Source organism: Neomonachus schauinslandi, chromosome 12 (genome assembly GCF_002201575.2).
Source record: "Neomonachus schauinslandi chromosome 12, ASM220157v2, whole genome shotgun sequence".
NCBI lineage: Eukaryota > Metazoa > Chordata > Mammalia > Carnivora > Phocidae > Neomonachus > Neomonachus schauinslandi.
The window spans coordinates 35080039-35095927 of NC_058414.1; the positions used below are offsets into that span (position 1 = coordinate 35080039).

A 15889-nucleotide genomic window follows, 5' to 3' on the forward strand; every position below is an offset into this window, starting at 1 on the left:
CTGCTATTTTACTGAATTCATTTATTAGGATAGTTTTTGGCAGAGTCTTTAGGATTTCCTATATATAGTATCATATCATCTGCAAATAGTGACAGTTTTACTCCTTTATTTTTAATTTATTTCTTTTTCTTGCCTAATTGCTTTGGCAAGGGCTTCCAAAACTATGTTGAATAAAAGTGGCCAAGAGTGGACATCCTTGTCTTATTCCTGAATCTAGAGGAAAAGCTTTCAGCTTTTCATTACTGAGTATGATGTTAGCTGTAGACATTTCATATATGGCCTTGTGTTGAGGTATGTTCCCTCTGTACCCACTTTGTTGAGAGTTTCTATCATTAACAGATGTAGAATTTTATCAGATACTTTTTCTGCCTCTATTGAGATGATCATATGATTTTTATCTTTCATTTTGTTAATGTGGTGTATCACTTTGATTGATTGGCAGATGTTGAACCACCATTGCATCTCTGGAGTAAATCCCACTTGATTGTGGTATATATGATCCTTTTAATATATTGTTGAATTCAGTTTGCTACTCATTTGGTTTTTGATAAAGGTACAAAGGCAATTGAATGGAGAAAGGACATTCTTTTTAATAAAGGGGGCTGGAACCATTGGATGTCTGTACATAAAACATAATGAACCTAAATCCATACCTCAATCTTTTATAGAAATTAATTCACAATGGATCATGGACTCAAATGTGAAACCTAAAACTAAAAAACTTCCAAGAGAAAATCCCTATGACCTGAGTTAGGCAGAGTTTTACATATGACTCCAAAAGCACTGTCCATAAAAGGAAAAAAATGATAAATTTTACTTCATCAAAATTTAACACTTTTGGCCTGTGAACACTGTTAAGAGACTGAAAAGAGAAGCTACAGACTAGAAGAAATATTTGCAAATCACATTTCTAACAGAGAACGTTTTTTATAGAATATGTAAGGAACTCAAATTCAACAGTAATCCATCTTAAAAATTGTCAAAAGATCTAAACAGACATTTTAGATATAGAATCAAGATACATTTATGGCAAATAAGCATATCAAGGCATGATTCATATCATTAACCATTAGGAAAATGGGTATTAAAACCATTATGTGATACCATAATACATCCGTTACGGTGGCTACCAAAAGAGAAAAAAGGGAGGGAAAAAAAAAACCAACTCCCAAAAAACTGATAATTCCAAATGCTGACTGAGATACAGAGCAACTGTAACTCTCATACATGGCTGATAGGAATGAATTGGTACATCTGCTCTGGAGAACAGTTTAGTGGTTTCTTTTTTTTTTTTTTTTTTAAAGATTTCATTTATTTATTTGACAGAAAGAGACACAGCAAGAGAGGAAGCACAAGCAGGGGGAATGGGAGAGGGAGAAGCAGACTTCCTGCTGAGCAGGGAGCCCGATGCAGGGCTCGATCCCAGGACCCTGGGACCATGACCTGAGCCGAAGGCAGACGTTTAACGACTGAGCCACCCAGGCGCCCCAGTTTAGTGGTTTCTTATGAAGTTAGACAAATGACTTACCACATATCCCAGCAATTCCATTCCTGGATATTTGCCCAAGAGAAATTAAAGCATACATTCACATAAAACTTGTACGTGAATATTATGATAGCTTTATTAACAATTATCAAAAACTGGAAACAACCAACATGTCCTTTAATATGTGGATAATCAGTGGTACATCCATGCAGTGGAATACTACTCAGCAATAAAAATGATTGAACTATTGATTCATGTATCAACATGGATAAACTATGAATGCAGTTTCTAAAAATGCTAAAGCCTGAGAAAAATGCAGCTCCAAACCTGTAATAACTCCTTGTTGCACACAGAACAAAATCAAAGCCTTACAGTGCTTATCTCTCTACTCCCACTAGAATATAAACTCCATAGGTGCAATGATATTTATGTTTGTTCATTTATATTTGTTGACTGAAGAAAGTAGATATTAATACTACTGGTTTGCAGATGAGGAAACATATCAAAAGTTAAGTTACTTGGTAATATAAAAACAGAATTTGAGCACCTTTGGCTTAGCATAGTTTCAAAACTAACCCATGGTCCTCAAGTCTGACCTCCATGTTACAGTCAACTGGGAGGTTTTTTAAATTCTCTTTCTGGCCTTTTGGTCCTTAGACCAGGTGAAATCACCTCTCCAGGTGATTCTGGTGCCTAGTGACAAATGAAAATAACTACAGATTAATAGTGCTTGTTGAATTAGTGAATGAACAGAGTTGATAGCTTAACATATGACTTGCCCACGTTTTTTGTCTGCTGTGTGTATTGACTTGTCCTGGCTTTTTTTCTTCTGTCCTTATTTCTTGTTTATTTTTTAATTTTTACCTTACCCTTTGAAAATTCTCTTAGAGTCTGTTTTTAAACCATCCTCTCCTCTAAGTATTATTGTGATAAGAATTAAACATTTCTGTGGATGTAGAGAGTTCTGGAATCTTCTTCCTTGAGGTACATCTCCCTGATTTCAACCTAGAGTGGAGTGGGCTTGGGACTTGACTGGTTGAATGAACTTTCTGCTTGTTTCTATTCTGGCTAAAGAGACGTTTAGTTGTAGAATTATAATTGTTATTCTTATCAGTAGTGCAGACAGTTGCAGAAGGATGAATTAGAAGTAGATGGTCAATGTGTGTAATGGGTTTTCTTCTAGGTAGATGAAGAATGGGAACCAATTATTTAAGGCAACAACTTCAATCCATAATTATGACTTTAAAAATAATTTACTTCTGTGGAAACAGAGAAGCTAAGAGCAAGTTATTTCTGAAGAATTTTATATTCTATAAAAGATTTCTGGTAGTAGTTTATTAATTTAGGTGCACTTGAAGTTTTGTTGCAGATTATTAACCTGTGAAAAGGGAAGCTGAGAGACAATGATTTAAAGCAAGAGTTATAGAGCCCTTCACAATTAAAAGTTAATCAGAAATTAGGGAAAGCTTTCTAGAGTCCATTGATAAGATACATTTTTTTTTTAAGATTTTATTTATTTATTTGACAGAGAGAGACACAGCGAGAGAGGGAACACAAGCAGGGGGAGTGGGAGAGGGAGAAGCAGGCTTCCCTAAGATACATTTTTCTTACTTTTTTCATTAAGTGACTTATCAAGTGCTGTATTTTACCACTGAAAAATGATGAATTTTTGCCTAGATTTTCCTGTAAAACTTAAAAGCCCCAAATAAGGAATTATTTTCACCTCTTTGATAACCCTTCACCTGCCTCATGAAGAGAGAGATTTATCTTAAGTTGGGGAAATAATACTTAAGAATTTGATTCAAACAAAGAGGGAACAGTCATTTCAGGTTATACTAGCTGTGGCTATGAATAAGTTAAAAGACACATCTGGCAAATTTCTAGATAAGACTTGTAAGAATAATCTGAGGGAATGGACCTATGACTTTTAAATGATGCATTTCCTGCTAACTTTCAGGTTTTATTGAACTCAGATTTTAAAAATGAAACAGACTTGAGAACCACAAAAAGGTTTCTAGATGCCATTATGCTTTTTACCATGAGTGACAGTAATGATTAATGCACATTTAGGGTATTATTGATTTTTTTAAAAGATTTTATCTATTTGTGAGAGAGAGCACGTGCGTGCGAGAGAGAGCACAAGCATCAGTCAGAGGGAGAAGGAGGCTCCCTGCTGAGCAGAGAGCCTGATGCAGGACTCCATCCAAGGATCCTGGGATCATGACCTGAGCCAAAGCCAGACGCTTTTCCGACTGAGCCACCCAGGTGCCCCAGAGTATTTTTTTTTTTTAAGTATCTTGTTATTTAAAATAAATACCCCAAGATATCATTGATTTCTTAGATATTTCTTTTTTCACATCTTGGATAGAATTTACTTTTCTTATAGAACATTTGCTAAAGTATAATGTAAATCAAAGAAAATGTGTTGTATATTAATCTATCCAAACTCCAAAAATGTTTATAATTTGAGCTACATTCTAACAGGGAAGAAAGATAAGACCAAACAACTATAAGTTTTCATATCCTGAGGAAAGACCTTTTAGAATCTACATGATATGTTTTATATTTGGTTATAGATTGAAATATATAGTAAACTGAATGGAGTTCTCATTCAGAATAATAAGTCCTTAAAATAGTTAAAGCAGTACTACAGAACACAGATTATTTCACTGAGAATAAACACATGGCTCCTAGATCTGAAAAACAAAAGAAAAAAAAATACAGGGTGTCCCTGAAAAATCACAAAAGTGTCTTTAGTATAAGTGTAAAAGTTTCAGAGGGAAGGATTTTCTTCTCTCATTTTAGATGAAATGATAAAGGAATAGTACTCTAAAGATTCAGCAAACCTCTGAAAAATTAAATAAAAAATTTAAATTATGGGGGCACCTGGGTGGCTCAGTCGTTAAGCGTCTGCCTTCGGCTCAGGTCATGATCCCAGGGTCCTGGGATCGAGCCCCACATCAGGCTCCCCGCTCGGCGGGAAGCCTGCTTTTCCCTCTCCCACTCCCCCTGCTTGTGTTCCCTCTCTCACTGTGTCTCTCTCTGTCAAATAAATAAACAAAATCTTAAAAAAATATATTTAAATTATGTAGTCATCCAATTTATATATATACATACTTATACAGTATATATTATGCATAAAACAAATATTTATATACATTATAAATAGGGTGGTTATTTGTCAAAATGCAGTGATTATCTTCCAGTTATCTTTTTCTTTACTCATTCTACTATGCATATGTATTTGCATATTTAAAGTAAAAATGTCAGTAACAAAGAGCCCTTAAAAGACTCAAATGGTGACCTCATCAAGTATAGATGTGGGCCAGAAAATACACTGCTATAGGAAGTCAGTGGTTAACACCCATCTCTAAAATAGGCTTAGCATTTGTCTTATCCTGCCTGTTCATCTTCGTCTCCATACTCAGATATGACCATTTGGCTGGAGGGAGTTAGGAGCTGAAATGCCAGTGCCCTTGTGCCACCCCCTAGAAACGGATTTAATTACTCTGGAGTATAGCCTGGCTAATGGGACTCTTTTAAGTTCTCCAGGTTAGTCAATGTACAGCGAAAGAAGGATGAGAACCTCTGTTTTATAGGAAACTTAAAAAAAAAAAAAAACTCATTTATTTTTCAGTCTGTTAATTTGTATTCTGTTGAAACTGTTACTACCTGTACAAAACTTGTGTTGAACGAATTACATTATTTTCAACTGTTTTCTTAAATAAGCTACGTTTTAATGTCCAGCCTGCCACTGAGTTAATTGGGTAACATGATGGACTGTTGTATTCTGCCTCTATCTTTTCCTCTCTCCAGTCTGTCTTCCATGCTGTCCAAATGGTTAATTTTCTAAAGCATAAAATAATTATATCACTGCCATGCATAAAAGACTTTAATTATCCATTCTTTACAGATTAAAGTATAAGTTTCTTAGTTGGCCCCAACTTGTTTTATCTTCTGTTAGTTCAAAACTAGAGATCCTGAACTCCATGTGTATTCACCATTCCTTGAACAATCCTTTTATTTCATACCTGCCTTCACATATGCTATGTCCTTTATCACTAATTTCGATCATTGTTCAAGAGTAGGTTCAGAAACATTTATTGGAATGGAGCGAAAGTAGCATTTATTATTGAGCATACTAGCCAAGGACTGTGGGGTTTTTTTACTGTAACTTAACACCTATTCTGAAGTTCATATATGAGCAAAATTTCCTACGTTTTCACTCTCCCACAAATTGGCTGCGTCTATTTTATACATAGTTTATACAGAGATTAAGTGTATTCAACCATAAAATTCAGTCAAGTAATTTCCTGCCCATGTGAAAGGGAAAATTGAAAGGCTCATACATGTAGATAACTTTCATAGTACAAAGTGCAGCCTGTGAAAACCTAACAGTCTCTGTGTGGATAAATGTTACAGTTTAACAAGAAGTTAGTTTGGGCAATGTTAAAAATTTGAGATTTTTTTTTTTGTCTATTAAGATAAATTTGGTAAAATGTAATTTAGTTTGTTCTTTTATATATGCTTCCTAGGTTTTCTTAGTGTTGCTAATTGTGTTTTTTAACTGATGTTTTACAATCTTAATTTGATCATTTTTTTCTTCCATTAGAATGTGAAACATGGTGCAGAAACATTCAAGGAGTGGCTGAAGGGAGAAGGAAAAAAGTGCCACTGCCTATCAGAAAAAAAACAAAAGAAAACATGGGAAATACAACCACCAAATTCCGTAAAGCACTCATCAATGGTGATGAAAACCTGGCCTGCCAAATTTATGAAAACAACCCTCAGCTGAAAGAATCCCTTGATCCAAATACATCTTACGGAGAGCCCTACCAGCACAATACTCCATTACACTATGCTGCTAGACATGGAATGAACAGAATACTAGGGTAAGTATTATTCTAAACCAGTTAATAATAAATTAGTGAAAGGGAAAAAAATCCTTGAACTTTGAAAATATATACATACATATGTGCATGTTATATGGTATTATAGTGAATTATATCCACTTTTTTTTTAAGATTGATTTATTTATTTTAGAGAGAGCTCAAGACAGGCCCTCAAGTGGAGGGGGGAACTCAAGCAGACTCCGCCTAGTGCGGAGCCCAACATGGGGCTCTATCTCACAACCTGAGCCAAAACCAAGAGTCGGATGCTTAACCGACTGTGCCACCCAGGCGCCCCAGTGAATTATTAAGTATGATTTTTTTTATTATGCCTAAATTAGACCAAAAGTTTTAATAGTAAGGTTGGTTCACATAGTCTTATGGCTGTAAATACATTTTGATCCTCAGTATGTTTCGTAATATGATATCTTGGAAATATTTTAGTGTTTAATTTATAGCATTTGAATTCTAGAAAAGTACTTATCAGCTATCAAAAAATTGCAGGGAATTTTGCCTACAGCGACGTTTTCAGCTCCAGTTAGTTTAAGTTGAAAAAACAGATGTATTTGCCTTATCTAATCATGATCGGGTTTGAGTTTCCTTTCTTTTAATGGGGTTCAGTTACTTGAAAAGACTTCTAAAAGCAAAACATTTCCTTAAAACCAAAAATACTGAGAAAACTTAGAATCTCTCCAACAAGAAAGCATTAGTTGACAGCAAACACGTTTATATGAAGATTCTTACCTCATTGCATGAGAATTAAATTTTATGTTTACTAGCTTATAAAATGAGAGGAGCAGAGGATAGTAGTTCTAAAACAAATTTAGTGTTTTAAGAAGTAGATTATGCAGCTGTAAAAGTCTGATGCTGGAAGAGAAGAGACATTCCTTTGCTTACATAGTGAAATAAAATTCATAAAGTAGTATTTGAAGCTCTTTAGAACTTGATAAAAAATGTTCAACCTTTTCCATATTTCTTTTAATACAAATTGTTGTTCAAATTAAGCTGCTCCTTTTGGTTTCTTTGAAACATGTCATGTATGCTCTTTTTGCCATGTGCATGCTGCTATCTCTGCCAGGAGTCTCCTCCCCCACCCCTCTCAGCTTTCTCTTTCTTATCTAAGTCTTATCCTTCCTTCAAGGCCCTGTGCAGGATTTATCTGTCTTCTTAGCCTGTCACAACCCAAAAGAACCTCAGTCTTTCTTTTTAGCTTCTGTGGCTTTTTTTGTTTGTATGTATTACTTATTTGCTATATACTGTATCATTGTGCTTTATAACTTTGTGTATCTTCTCTCTACCTAAATTACTACTTTTTTAAAATGTACCTTTTTTGTACTTCTAGCATCTAGCATAGTGTCTTACACAAAGTAAATAACAGTTTTATAAAATCATTGCACAAGAAAATATTTTATGATCAGGATTTGTGAATGAGAAAAATTCCATGAATGAGCTAAGTCATCCAGACCCATGATTTTATCAAGTAGGAATCTCTGTAACCTCTTAAAAATAAAGTAGGTAGGGTGCCTGGGTGGCTCAGTTGGTTGGGCAACTGCCTTCGGCTTGGGTCATGATTCTGGAGTCCCGGGATCGAGTCCCGCGTCGGGCTCCCTGCTCGGCGGGGGGTCTGCTTCTCGCTCTAACCCTTCCCCTCTCATGCTCTCTGTCTCCCATTCTCTCTCTCAGATAAATAAATAAAAATCTTTTTAAAAAAAAAAAAAAGGTATTTCTTGACTTAGTATTTCCATAACCTCTCCTTTTTGCATTTAGTTTTTGTTTTCATTTCTCTAAAGATACCTACTTAAAAGCCACCTCCAACTCATCTTGTTTGAAATTTTATATTTTTTCTTCCCAAACTGGGTTTTCCCTATGTTAACGACACTAACATATTGTGCTGATATGATAATTGCAAATGTGTGAGTGCTTACTGTTTTCTAGGCACAATTAACAGTGTCTACATGCATTATCTTATTTAATCCTCATCACAACTCTGTGAGGTAGTTTGCTGTCTGCATTTTAGAGGTGAGAAAACTGAAGCACAGAAAATTAAGCCATTTGTCAGATCTCTAGCAGCTTTTAAGTGACAAAGCTAATTGCCCAGGCAGATGACTTTAGGCTTTAGGCTTTTTAACCACTGTGATAGCCTCTTCTCTCTATGGTCAGATAAACCTATGTGTCAGGGCTGCCTAAGCCACTTATTAGCAAGGCAAGTTATTTCATCACTCTGGGCTTAAGTTCCCGTATCTGTAAAATAGATATCTATTACATACAGCTTGTGGAACGATTAAATTAATTAATGTGTTATATGTCTATCATGCTGCCTAAGATACAATATGTACTCAGTAATGCTATTGCTTCTCATTTCTGTAACCCTAAATATCTTCAAATTATCCTTGACTTACTCTTCTCCTTTACCTAACCTGCTACTAATACAAAGTTCACTAAGTTTTATCTCTGGAATTCACTTCTTTCCATTCCCATTGCCCCAAGCTTAGCTCACTCTTATCAACTTGTGCTCCCAACATTGAAAATATCTGATTCCTGAATGTTCTTTTTCCAGCTATTTTCCTCTCATAATCTCATATCCAGATTAATCTTGCTCAGTAATATCCTTTTTAATATTTTTCTATCATGGCAAAACTGTAACAATACCCCATTGTCTGTATTATTCTGTTTGGCCTCTAATGCTCCCTTGACCTTGCCCTGATTCTACCCAGTCAGCCCAATTTCTCATTACTCTCTAAGAAGCTCTTATCAGTGAGACTTGTTGATTGACTTCCTTTGTGCTCTCCCCACCTTTAGAAATGCCACCACCACTGCCTTAGTTTTATTCCTGTTGCTCCTTGATGCTCAAATGTCTTCTTTCTTCTCTGATTCCCTCTCCTTTAAATCCTAACTTGGTTTCTGCCTTTTTCATGAATTTACCTGCAACTACTCTGACCTGCAGTATTTTTTTGTTTTCTGAAATTCCTACAACTTAGATTTTAAACCATCTTATTGTTATTAAACTCATTTTCTCCACTAGATTGTAAAGATTGTAAATACAATGCTAGACACTTAGTAATGTTCTCAATAGATTAACTATTGAATGCTTAATCCATTAAAGCTTTTTTTTTTAAGTTGAGTATTGTCAGTGAGATTACAGAACTGTTGTATTGCTTTAGCTTCCTCACATTGAACACTACAGTATTATTTAGTATCAGGTCTTGTTATATGATTAATTAAAACTTGCTTGGAATACTAAAGTAAAATATATTTAAGTATTATTATTACTAAGATAATATGTGTATATATATATTTTTAAAGATTTTATTTATTTATTTGACAGAGAGAGACACAGCGAGAGAGGGAACACAGGCAGGGGGAGTGGGAGAGGGAGAAGCAGGCTTCCCGCCGAGCAGGGAGCCCGATGCGGGGCTCGATCCCAGGACCCTGGGATCATGACCTGAGCCGAAGGCAGACGCTTAACGACTGAGCCACCCAGGCGCCCTGATAATATGTATATTTTAACATAAAAGAAACCAAGTAGCAAAATGTTTTTTAACCATTTATAGTATAATTTACAAATATACTTTCTAAAATTGGAAAACACTATTAAGAAAGTTATCTAATGCAGTGATTCTTAAAGTATGTCTGAGGACTCCTAGATCCTGAGATGCTTTTAGGAGGTACATGAAGTCAAACCTGTTTTTGTACTAATACTGAGGTATTACTTGCCTTTTTCACTGTGTTGACATTTGCAGTGAAAGTGCAAAAAATGGAAGCTAAAACTACTGATACCTGTAGATGAATTAAGATTGTGATACCCAGCCTTCCTAGTAATCATTGTATTCATCACTGCCGGCCACTTGCAGTTTAAAAAAAAAAAAAAAAAAGCCAGTTTCACTTAAAAGTACCCTTGATGAAGCAGTAAAAGTTATATCTTTTAATAAAAGTTACTATTTTTAATTAATCTCCATCCTTGAGTACAGTACAAAAAAAGTTCATTGATGTGATTTCAGATTTTACATCGCAAGTAACCTAAGAAATGGCCACTTGTTGAATTTTTGGTATAGTATCGAATACGACTATTCAGTTAGCTGAAAAGGCATTTTAGAATACTACTTCTTTTTCTAACTATATAGAGGCTGGATTTTCTTCATATGCTTTGAACCAAAACGACATATCACAACAGATAGAATGCTATGAGAATTCGTCTTCTATTAGCTAGACATGAAAAGAAATTTTTAAATGTGTAAAACAGTGCAATTCCTCTCACTTAATTTTTTTTTTAAGTATAGTTTTTTTTTTTTTTCATTTTAACATGTCAAGAATATTTAATATGTAATGGGGTCTTTTTATGAATAAGTATTTTTTAAATGTCTGTTTTAATTTTTAATACAAACATAAATATACATAACCCACATAAACAAAAGCTCTTAGGAAACTTCACTGATTTTTAAAGTTGTAAGAGACCAGGGGTGCCTGGGTGGCTCAGTCGTTAAGCTTCTGCCTTCGGCTCAGGTCATGATCCCAGGCCTGGTCCTGGGATCCAGCCCCGCATTGGGCTCCCTGCTCCGCGGGAAGCCTGCTTCTCCCACTCCCACTCCCCCTGCTTGCGTTTCTGCTCTCACTCTCTCTCTCTCTCTCTGTCAAATAAATAAAATATTTTTTTAAAAAATAAATAAATAAATAAAAATAAAGTTGTAAGAAACCTGTGACCAAAAAGTTTAAGAACTGCTGATTTGGTCAATATTCTTGACTCTTCGAGGCCGGAATGTATCTCTTGCTCCGTCATGTGGTTATCATTCTATTGAATGAGTAAAGACCTATAGAAAAGATGACATATATTCTCTTTAGTTACCAGTTTGGACTACTTTTATGATTTGGCCATGTGTTTTATACTTAACTTTATACTTATGTTTACTTTATACTTTCAATTTCAGCCTAAAATTTTTGGGTATTTTCTTCTTTATTTCCTTAAGTGGCTCATAATTTCTTTATTAAAGCTTTTAATATCATATGCTAGAATTAGAAATTATTGTTCTCCTTTCCTAAGAATAAACAACTCTGATTTCCTTAATCTGTATTTTTTTTGTTTTTTTAAAAATTTATTTAGATAGTTAAAATCACAAATCAAATTATTATATTAAATGTTTCGTTGCTTTTGGAATTAAGAAATTACTCCCCCTTTTTTTAAGATTTTATTTATTTATTTATTTGAGAGCTGGTGAGCACATGCGAGCTGAGGAGGAGCAGAGAGAGAGGGAGAAGCAGACACCATGCTGAGCAGGAGCCCCAAGCGGGGCTCCATCTCATGACCCTGAGATCACTACCTGAGGTGAAACCACTAGTCAGACGCTTAACCAACTGAGCCATCCAGGTGCCCCCAAGAAATTGCTCTTCTTAACACTGTCATGTAGAATAAGGATAAATAGCATTTATTCATCAGCATTAAATAAAATAGCAAGTCTCTTAAATTATTTGTGTTTTTTTTTTTAAAGATTTTATTTATTTATTTGATAGCAAGAGCAGGAACACAAGCAGGAGGAGTGGGAGAGGGAGAAGCAAGCCTCTTGCAGAGCAGGTTGCCTGATGCGGGGCTTGATCCCAGGACCCTGGGACCATGACCTGAGCCGAAGGCAGACGCTTAACGACTGAGCCACCCAGGGGCCCCTATTTGTGTTTTAGATACTTCAAATATTTCACTGTATTTAACCTTGCTAGACTTTCTAACAAACTGATGGCCATTATTTTCTTATGGTGTCTCATTTAATTTCAGGTACCACTCTACTGGCTTCAGTACAGTCCCTTGCTCAGCTTGGCTAGATTCCTAATGCGTGAAATATATGGATAGACAAAGGTGTATATATATATATATACTTAGTCAAGGACCTAGTGGCCATAGAGTAAAGCCTCCATGTGGGATAATACCTTGATTTTATCACCGTTTCCTTTAGCTTTATGGTACCTGCAACAGCAGGCATAATTTTCCTCTATTCTTAAGTAGATAATATGGTAAAAGTAGTTTACAGTTTAGCAGCTAGTTTGCATCCATGTCTCTCTGAACCCAAATGCTGTTTATTTACATTATACCACACCACACCTCATGCTTCCTTCATGAGAAACTAAATCCATATTCATAAATAGTTACTACTTAATGTAGCAAGAAGACTGTTAGATTTTGTAATCAGTGTGTCCTAGTTGGGATACTTTTTAGTTATATCTTCTGGAAAGTCATGTATAAAATGGGAATTATGGGACGTCTGGGTGGCTCAGTCGTTAAGCATCTACCTTCAACTCAGGTCCTGATCCCAGGGTCCTGGGATCAAGTCCCACGCTGGGCTCCCTGCTCCATGGGGAGCCTGCTTTTCCCTCTGCTTGCGTGTGCTCTCTCTCTCTCTCCGACAAATAATAAAATCTTAAAAAATAAAATAAAATGGGAATTATAATACTTAGATTTTACAGAGTAGCTTCTTTTGCTTCTTTGGAAATGAAAGAGGCCTGTCTTATACTATAAATAAAATATAAAACCTTCATTAGAACATACATTAATATCAAGCTTTAGGAAGTAATAGAGTTCCTAATTCTTGATTTCTGTTTTTTGACTCTTATATTTTAGGAGTTATTAAGTTCTTTTAATGGGTTAAATGGATTTAAAGGACTGAAATTCTCCTGTCCTTCCTCTCCTTGCCTGTAAACTCCATAAGGACAGGGACTTAATTTGTTTTCTTCACAATATGCCTAAGCTTTAGAGTAGTACCTGCCAAATAACAACTGCAGTACTTGTTGCATGAAAGGGAAGATTTAAAAGGAAGTGAAGGTATATGTATATGTTAGTACTGAGAGAATAAGAGTGTTGATGGCAAGAAATTGAGGCTGTGGCAGAGCAGACTTATTTTGGAGGGAGCTCAGTTGAATATGAGATGATAGTGGAATATGCAAGAGAAAGGGGCCTATAAGGAGTAAGAATATGGTCTAGAGGTCAGATGAGAACTCAGACAGGATGACAGAGCATTAACAATTATCACAGAAGTAATAATAGAAGACCTTTAAGAGAATCATGATTCCACCACCATTGTCTATAATTTGGATTCTGTTAATAACTTTATAGTTTACAAAGTATATTCATAGAAACCATTGAAAGATAGATGGCTGTGAGAATAGATTTGCTCTCTAAAAGGAGGGCATATGTATGAAGAGGAAAATGGATTCAGAACTGAATTTTCTTCCAGTAAGGGGTTAGGAAGTGGAGCTGTTACCATGGGTAAAGAGAAGTTGTGCTAAAAAAAAATTAAGAGGTATTTGAGAAGGTGTGTACTTATGGAAACCAAAGTAATAGAAAGGTCAGGATATAAATGGAAAGTCAGGGGTTCCCGGGTAGCTCAGTTTGTTATGTGTCTGCCTTCGGCTCAGGTCATGATCCCAGGGTTCTGGGATCGAGCCCCACGTCAGGCTCCCTGCTCAGTGGGCGTCTGCTTATCTCCCTCTCCCTCTACACCTCCTCTCCCCCCCACCCCAGCTTGTCGCTCACTCTATCTGAAATAAATAAAATCTTAAGAAAAAAAAAAAGAAAAGTCAACTATTTCAAGCTGAAAGCAAAAGTTAAGGACAATGATGATGAATTTAGCTCTTAGGAAATTCCTGGGGATGTGAAGAGTGCCATTTCAGTGCTGTGATAAGCATAGATCATTTTGAAGTGGAGATTACAGAAGAAATAGAGGTAGCAGTGATAAACTGGCCATTTGGGAATTAACAGTAAAGAATCTAGAAAAACAAATGGCTCCTGGATAGGTCAGTAGGGTCAAATGAAAGGGATTATTTTCCAGGCTAATGTTTTTCTTACTCCACCTTTCTACTAGTTATCTTCTGCCCCTATTCCAAAATTAACCTGTGCAAGTAGTAAAATACACTTCATAATTACTGACATAGTTACAGAGAGGGGCCTATCTAAAACTTACATATCAACTAGTTATTATTCTATTATGCATTCATGTACATTAAGGAAGACTCTACTTTTGATATTAAATAGGTGATAGAAAAGAAGTAATATGAATCAATAAAATTAGAATATCCAACTTTTATAGTTTTAGCACAAAATGTTTATGCAGGTGTGGTATTATGTCTAATAAATTTAAGAATCTTTCCTGAGTAAATATGTATAAAAGCTATTTTAATATTTTCACTTGAGAATAATAAACTTTTTGTTTGATTAATCAGAGTCTGGCAGATTGGATATGAGAACATTTGCAAAATTATCTATCTCTTCTCTATATTGGGGAGGATCTAGAAATGTTTAATATGTGAAAGAGAGAGCTCTCTCTGTATTAACAGACATCTTTCCAACTTGCATTAAATCCTTTGGTGTAAAGGACCCGAGATCTGAAAGAGAATAAATGATATATTGAAAATGGGAACAGGAAGGGCTGGATAAAAGTGGTTTACACAGAATCTTACAGAATCTGAATTAATTTTAATAATTTCTTCCTAAATTAAATTTTTAAGAAAATGAAATCATTTTTGTTAATTCAGTGCCTCCTAGGAAAGGTTTTAATTTTGAACACATTTTTAGAGTATCATTTTAATTTTAGTTATCCACTACAATCCCACTATAATTCAACCATTATAAATACATACTATCAACATTTGTTGACATGGGGAAAATATTGTTTTTTCCTTTTTTTTTTTTTTCCCACTATTAAGCAACATTATGGTCATATAAGGAAACAAAACTAACCATGTTCCTGCCTCCTTTAAACAACTGTTTGAATTATTCTGTGTTCCCTTTTAGTTTGAGCTGTAAACATTCATAGACTTTGTAATGACTTTATAATTTTTTATTTTATAGATATACTATGATTTGTTTCCCATTTCTCCTATAAACCAGACATCTAAGTGATTCCAAATTTTTTTATTCAAAGTAACACCATATTGAATGTCATTGTTCCTATAGATTTTTATTTCTTTTTTTTTTTTAAGATTTACTTATTTATTTTAGAGAGTTTGTGCATGTATGTGTGTGTGTGCAAGGTGGGGAGAGGGAGAGAGAGAATCTCCAGCAGACTCCCTGCTGAGGGAGGAGCCCGACATGGGCCTCAGTCCAGTAACCCTGGGATTATGACCTGAGCCAAAATCAAGAGTTGGACACTTAACCAACTGAGCCACCCAGGCACCCCAAAATTTTTATTTCTTTTAAGTTATTTCCTTTAGGATAAATTCTCAAAAGTAGGTTTACCTGGTCAAAGGATATGAACCATGTATTAGTTGTTAATGAGCTATTTATTATGTAACTTGCCCAAGATCACATAAAGAGTGACAGAATTAGGATTAGAGCCTGGCAGTCTATACTAGATGCCATGTTCTTGATCAGTCTACTGCACTGCTGGCTTAAGAGATCTAGAGTGCTGTCTTGAGAGATCCCCAATGCTATGTCATCAATCTAGATCATAAGAGTAAAATGTATTCAGTTCATCTTGTCCACGTTATAGCGAGAAATTGGTGTGTCTGACAGTATGTTGAGGATTTTAGAAAGAACAGG

At 35.3% G+C, this 15889-nt stretch overlaps 1 protein-coding gene across 2 annotated transcripts in view; it reads left to right on the forward strand.

Moving 5' to 3' along the window:
- ANKIB1 (ankyrin repeat and IBR domain containing 1) overlaps positions 1-15889 on the forward strand; it is a 146982-nt gene that overhangs the window by 44628 nt on the left and 86465 nt on the right. Inside the window, exon 2 of one of the 2 annotated variants that reach the window (XM_021689593.2) lies at positions 6099-6378. In XM_021689593.2, coding sequence (XP_021545268.1) covers positions 6191-6378 — 188 coding nt within the window. In that variant the 5' untranslated portion in view covers positions 6099-6190. Of the gene's footprint in view, positions 1-6098; positions 6379-15889 lie in introns of those variants that run through there. The other variant, XM_021689594.2, reaches the window with a different exon arrangement.